At 32.0% G+C, this 7,637-nt stretch overlaps 1 protein-coding gene across 1 annotated transcript; it reads left to right on the top strand.

The window, feature by feature from the left end:
• Window positions 1-1,286: 1,286 nt before the first annotated feature.
• On the top strand, window positions 1,287-4,016 carry LOC133829738 (7-deoxyloganetic acid glucosyltransferase-like). The gene is made up of 3 exons (XM_062259511.1): window positions 1,287-1,455; window positions 2,238-2,774; window positions 3,045-4,016. The coding sequence occupies exons 2-3, from the start codon at window positions 2,255-2,257 to the stop codon at window positions 3,974-3,976; spliced, it is 1,452 nt and encodes a 483-aa protein (XP_062115495.1). The 5' UTR covers window positions 1,287-1,455; window positions 2,238-2,254; the 3' UTR covers window positions 3,977-4,016.
• Window positions 4,017-7,637: the final 3,621 nt, after the last annotated feature.

The following is a 7,637-nucleotide window of genomic DNA, read 5'->3' as shown; positions in this document are numbered from 1 at the left end:
TTAAATGTATAACAAACTAATAAACTTTAAGAATAAATAGCATTTTTCCCCCCGAACTATGCACGTTACTAAAATATGGGACTTCTGTTAGATTTCGTACTATATAGCTAACTGATTGATGACGTAGCATATTGTTTGTTGATGTGGCAGTGCCATGTGTAGAATAATTATCAATTTTGCCCTCCGAACTTTGACCATTACTAAATTATACCCCTTTTATAAAAAAATATATGTTTTTTCTTAAAAATAATAATTAATTCCTTAATAAATAAAAAATTTTAATTATCAACAAATAACTATTTTTTACTTTTTCTTAAACAATATTAATTAAAACTATTTTAAAATGAACATTTAAAATAAATATTAAAACAAATAAAAAACTTTTAATTAAAGAGGTGGACAAAAGACTTAAATAACTAAATACAAATTTTAATTTAAGAGGAGGATAAAGGAGAAATTTTTTTGTTTTAGGATTTATTTTTTAATTTTTATATTAACATATATATTGTAAAAGAAAAGAAAAAGTTAAAAAAAATATTTGCTATTAATTAGATTTTTATTTTTTGAGTATTTGAATTTTATTTAATTAATTTGAAACTTTTAGTATTGATTATTTTCTTAATCTTTTAAAATATATTTTTTTTAATTTTTAAGGATTTAATTATCAAATTTTTTTAAATAAATTAGTCTTAATAAAAATGACACAATTTGGTAGTGGTCAGTTCGGGGGGCAAAATTTCTAATTATTCTACACATGACACTGCCATATCAAGAAACAAAATGCTACACCATCAATCTGTTAGCCACCTAGGATGAAATCTAACAGAAGTTCCATATTTCAGTAACGTGCATAGTTCGGGGAGAATTTTTAACATCGCAAATCATTCGAGGGGCACGATCATACAGTGGTAATAGTCCAGGAGCAAATAAGCTATTTATTCAAACTTTAAATCAATAAAAATACAACAAAATAATAATAATGAAAAATTGTACTACATAAGTAAATATTTTAATTTACTTTTATTGCTATCATACTTTACTAGGACAATAACGAAATTGTTATAGTACATATATTATTAAACACAAATAATAATATCAATAGTACTTATATATATATTGAAATGGGTCTGGCTAGGCCTTATGTGGTAGAGTGACGTTTCAACAATTCAGCCCAAGACAAGAATAGTACAAGTGTGACCCCACATCATTATCCGATCACTTTGAGCTGAGCTGAGCTGAGTTGAGTTGAGTTGAGTTAAAAAAGTACCCTAAGTATTGGATTTTCGACTCTAAAACACTAATAAAGCCGCTTACTTATACCTGCTTCATCTTCTTCAGTGCCAGAAATTGACACAAAGGCTTCTGATAACTACAGCTTCATTGTAAAGCTTCCATTCTGTCTTTCCTGGTCGCTAGCTACAGTGGATTGATTCTCTCTACTTCCTACCAACACAGGTCAAAATCGTTCTTCTTTTTCAGTTGTGGTCTTTGTTGTGTAGTCTGCTATGTTAGTTAGTGTGTGTTTGAGTTTGGCTTGTTAATTAGAAAAGAGGGTTTAAGTTTATTAAAAAGTCATATTGAGTAGTCAAAGTGGTTATTTTGGCTTGTCAATTAGTTTTGGTAATCTGTCTCCTAATCTTTCAACATGTTTGACCAAATTAAGTTGGTTACTGGTTTATTCACTACATTATATAAAAATGTCTTTTTCAAGTATCAAATTCTCACAAATCTCTAGCATTTTATGGATTATGAGGAGCACAACATTGGAAGTTTTTTTGGGTTACAAAATAAAAAAACAGAAAGAAAAGAAAAGAAAAAAAAAGTAGCAGTACAAGAAGAAGAAGCATACTGCATATCAGAAATAGTATAGTAATTTGTTTCAAATTTTCTTAATAAGATTGATGGTGATAATCTGATTTGCTTATATAAATATACATGGTTTTTGATAATTTTGATTTGATATTTGAGTCTTATTTAGAATGTTTCTGGATTTCTGTTTGTTCTTTTTGGTAAAATCATAATTATATGGATTGTGTTTTTAATCTCATATCGAGGATATTGGAGAAACAAAATTTATCTATTTTGATTTGTTTCATTATTGCTGTAACCAGATTAATATGCACATATTTATCTTCAGTTTTTGTAATAAATTGTGGATTGAGAAAGTTCAAAAGAGCACTGAATTGACCATACAAGTACTTTTTACTATCATGACTAGTTCCACTACATTGTAACAGAAAATATCTTTACAATCATGGAGAATCAAAGGCCACAAACAGTTCCACGAGTTCTGATCTTTCCTATGCCGGCTCAAGGACATGTCAACCCAATGCTGAAGTTGGCCGAGCTTCTTGCCATGTCAGGCATCCACATCACCTTCCTCAACACCGATCACATCCACAATCGTCTCATCAAGTACACCGATATTGAAACTCGGTATTCCAAGTACACAGGCTTTATTTTTAGGACCATCTCGGATGGCCTCGACGAGGACCACCCTCGAAAAGGTAAACTGGTTTGGGATATCGTCCACTCATTGCACCAAAAAGCCAAGCCAGTTTTGAAAGAGATGCTAGTCTCGGGCCAACTTGGGTCGGGTGATAGTCCTTCGGTCACTTATATGATATCAGATGGGCTCTTCGGTGAGTTTACTATAGATGTTGGTGAGGAGCTTGGAATTCCCACTGTTCATTTTCGGTGCTCCTCTGCTTGTTACTTCTGGTCATACTTTTTCTTTCCACGCCTTCTTGAGTCCGGCGAAATTCCAATTACAAGTAAGTGTTTATTTTTTCCTTTTATGGCATGTTGACCTCTGATTATTACCCTTTATCATTATATACAAATAATGTTGTTGACTGATTGATGAGTCATTCAGGATTTGTCAAGAGTAGAGAAGTTTTTCAATTGTGTATTTGTTCTATATTAACATCTTAAATTTGTAAAATTATCTGCTTTGTTAATTTGATATGATGCATATAATCACTTCATTTATGATCACAATTTACAAGATCAAGAGATCACTAATTAGTTACATCGAAATGCAGATATGGACAAGCTTATATCAAGTGTGCCGGGAATGGAAAGTTTTCTACGGGCTCGAGATTTGCCTAGTATGTGCCGAGTGACAGACGTCACAACAGACCAAACTCTTCATATGGTTCATGAAGTGACATACCAAAGCCACCGAGCTCGAGCACTTATACTTAACACATTTGAGGACCTCGAAGGTCCAATAGTCCGTCGTATAACTGAGTTCTGCCCCAATATCTACACCATTGGGCCCCTTCATACCCACCTAAATGTGAGGCTAGCCCAGAACTCAAAATGGTCATCAGACCAATCCTCCAACAACCTTTACGATGAGGACCGAAGCTGCCTCACTTGGCTTGATTCTCAGCCTCCACACTCTGTTATCTACGTCAGTTTTGGTAGCATCACTGTCGTGTCCAAGGCCGAGCTACTCGAGTTTTGGTACGGTTTGGTGAACAGCAAGCAACGCTTTCTTTGGGTGATGCCGCCGGACATGGTATTGGGAGAAGATGGCGAAAATTCTGTCCCTGCGGATCTAGAGGAGGCTACAAGAGAAAGAGGGTGCATGGTTGGTTATGCCCCACAAGAACAAGTGCTAGCTCACTCTGCCGTGGGCGGGTTTCTGACCCACAGCGGGTGGAACTCGACCTTGGAGAGTATAGGAGCTGGTGTACCAATGATATGCTGGCCTTATTTTGGTGACCAACAAATCAATAGTAGATTCGTGAGTCAAGTGTGGAATCTTGGGCTAGATATGAAGGATGTTTGTGACAGAAAAGTTGTGGAAAAAATGGTGAATGATCTGATGGTGGAGAGGAGGAGAGAGTTTGCTGAATCAACGGCCGAGATGGCTAGGTTAGCCAAAAGGAGTGTAAATGAAGGTGGGCCATCTTATTCTAATTTGGAAAGGTTGATACAGGATATAATAAGTTGTTGGACTAATTAACTTATTTAATATATTTATATACAAATGGAAGAGTTTTCAATTGTTATTAATCATGGATGGTTACTATAAATACAAGGAGGATGTCTTAGCCGGAGTGGCTAGAGACTTTTCTATTTCTGAGATTGATCTACTGAGATATAAATATCAGATTTGTGTTCCGACGGATTCTAGTATTAGGCGAGAGAGATTTTGGATAAGTCTCATACCACTCCTTATTCTCTACATTTGGGTACGACGAAGATGTACCAAGAATTGAAGACTCTGTATTGGTGGCTAGGGATGAAGAAGAACGTAGTGGATTATTTTTAAATAAGTATCATTGTAAAATATCTAAAAAAAATATCATATTTTAATTTTTTTTATTATATTTAAGTTTAAGTGTCTACAAACTATCGTTAAATATAATAATATTCTGTTAGAGTTAACATTAAAAAAATAAAAAACTTTTAAAACTAAAAATTTCTGTTATCTACACACTTATCATATAAAAAAGATATATATACTAAATACAAGAAATATGTACATATTTGCTTAGTTTTATATATATAACTTATTTTCATATAAATATTTCAAATAAATAAATAATATAGTATATAATAAAATAGCATAAACATACTAAATAAAAAATTAAACAAAAACACTGTTTATGTTTTTTTTTTTAAATATATATATATATAATATGATAACTTTTTTAAATATTATTGATAATTTTTTTAATAAAAATGAAGATTATGTATTATATATTATTATTATAATATTTAAATTTATATTGATATAAGTATTAAATATCTAATTTTGTATTAAATATTATTATAATAATAATAAAACTTTATAATATTTAAAATCATATTAATATAATTAGTAAAAAAAATAGAATTATATATTATTATCATAATAATATTTTATAATATTTAAATTTAAATTTATATTAATATACTTATTAAATATCTAGTCTTGTATTATATATTATTAGAATAATAATATTTTTTAATATTTGAATTTGTATTTGAATTTATACTAATATAATTATTATATATGTAATCTTATATTAAATATTATTATAATAATGATATTTTATAATATTTAAATTTATATTAATATAATTGACAAATATCTATTTTTAAGTTAGTTTTAAAGATATATCCTGTTAAATATTTAGAATATTATATAAAATTAACCTAACACACTGTTAAAACCAATAATTTCTATTATTAACACATTTATTTATTATATAGAATATATATATATATATAAATACTTATTTAAAAATCCCAATATGGGGTGATTTGTGACATACAATTCCTACCATCAAACCTGACCTATATGGCCTTGTCGGTAGAAATGGGATACATATGGAGCACATATATGTCAACATTGCTACTGTAGCACCATAGTTCTTTTGGCCTTTTACTTTCAAAAATACCATTTCTTTACAAGTTCTTTTTAGCTTTACTTGCTTCTCTTTTTCCTTCTTCAAGAATGCCAAACTACAACAAAATCAATATAAAATCACACAAATATCTATGAAATCAAAACAAAACTAATAAATTCAAATTTACTCAAAAGCTCAAGAACTAAAACATGTTTAGCTTATAAAAAATCGTCAAACAACTTAATTTTGTAGAATGAAGCATCATCGAGGATCGGTAGGACTTTATTTAGGCTTGTGAAAAAAAATAAGGAAACAAATGTTACCGTTTACAATTTTGGGTTACCCCAAATTGTGAACATTAAAAACGTAAATATATTTTGATATAGGGGGAATTCTTCCATCCCTCGGTTTGTTTTGAAGGACTTAGTCTTGTGTTGATTTTGAGCCTTTGGATTCATTGTTTTAGAAAATTGATGGTCAGGTTTAGTTGCTGAGTTTATTGGGTGTCAAAGTACCGTTATGCCCTTAGTCACTCCTTAGTAACCGGTCACCTTTTTTTTGTTGTTTGATTCGTGTCTTCGCCCGTTTAGGTCATTCTTCTCCTTTCAAAAGGAAAAGTCCCTCTGAACCCAAACAATAACTGTTTGGAAGGAAAATTCCCTCCCATTTAGTCCATTCTTCTCCCTGACGAATTCAGGGTAGATTTTTTTGTTTGGAGTAGTGGGGATTTCGATTGAGCTTGGTAATTTTTTCCGGCATGGTTTGGAGGTGTTTGATTCTACATGCGATGTTGTTTATCGTGAGTTTGAAGGACCGAGTGCCCACTTTTCTGATGTAAATCCCTTCATCTTTGTGTCGAGTTCTTCGGGTAAGTTCTTATAGCACATTTACTCAATATGTTTTGGGCATTAGCTATTTAGGCAACAAATTTTGTTTGGCTTCATTTTTTTTTTTGTAATGGTGCACTCGAGTATTCAGTGCCCGATCATATATAATGATGACCACCTCATGTTTTAATTTTTGTTTGAGAGAAATTATAATAGTAATTCCGTCAAAATGGAAGTCAAAATACATGAAGAAAAAAAACGTCAAAATGGAAGTTAATTCCGTCTCCATTCTTATTTTTCTCAAGTACTATGCTCCCAAAGGTTCTCCCACGTAATACCACTCACAACTCAAGTGACCATGACGTGCTGAAACGCAAATTCTAATTCTTTCCACGTAATACGTGATTGCTTCCTTATGTTTATAATATTAGCATACTTTATGTAATTTTAACTAATGTGCAACCCTATTTTTGATAAGTGATAGTGCATTAACAACTCCACCATTTACAGGAAGACCTCGCCTTACACTTATTGATCCACTCCTCCATGCTTGTGTTTTCTATATGTATATATATGTGTGTAGGGATCGTGTTGACCTCAATTCAATCTCCACCACCCTACATGTATACTTGTCTATCCTCTTTTTCTTTCTAAAATAGACTCCACACCTTTCCCAATGAATAACATCGTTAACTTCCCGTCGTTTGATGACAATCATCTTGAGCAAATGCAATACATTAATCGAATTGTGCATTACAACGTTAGGCCGGCCACCGAGCGGAATGAATGGGAGAGGAGATACAATGCGTCCAACATCCAGAACACTCTCCTTAAGTCTGACCTACAATCCATCAAGATGGTGGTATTAGAGCTGAAAGAGAAGTCGGTTGCAACAGAGATGGCCTGGAGAAAGGAAATGGAAGTTATGGCAGCTGCGATCGATGAGCTCCGGAGTGGCTATATCAACATGTACCCACTATACGTCCAAACTCAGAAGCCACCTAATCAATAGATATCTATTTTGTTATATGTACTCAGTTTGGTCTACACTTACTATCAATGGAATCACTGAATATGTATCTTTTCAAGTTTTAATGGATTTACAAGTCACTTTGCTATAATACGGTCTTTTGGATCATACTTTTGGAAACTCTTCTCTTTTGTGTACCCCCTACTATGATTAAGGCTTTTTGATCAATGTGTAAGTGGCTCTTGCATGTGTAATGCAAACTATCCGCTATGTATATATTAAATGTTATGGTTTCAGTTTTAACAAGTCTTCTCTATCTAACTTCGTATGTATTGTGTAACACCGACTAATACCCTGTATGGCCGATTACTCCTAGTGTTTCTCAACTCCTATGGTTTCTAAATGAATGTTGATTACTAGATGACATCTACCATTAAAAAAAAAGTATGTACTACCTTTTACACATTAAAGAATAAAAATCTATATTTGTAG

The sequence above is a fragment of the Humulus lupulus genome, chromosome 4 (assembly GCF_963169125.1).
Source record: "Humulus lupulus chromosome 4, drHumLupu1.1, whole genome shotgun sequence".
Taxonomy (NCBI): domain Eukaryota; kingdom Viridiplantae; phylum Streptophyta; class Magnoliopsida; order Rosales; family Cannabaceae; genus Humulus; species Humulus lupulus.
The sequence above is the reverse complement of the archived record's forward strand: the minus strand, read 5'-3'. Positions and strand labels throughout refer to the sequence as shown.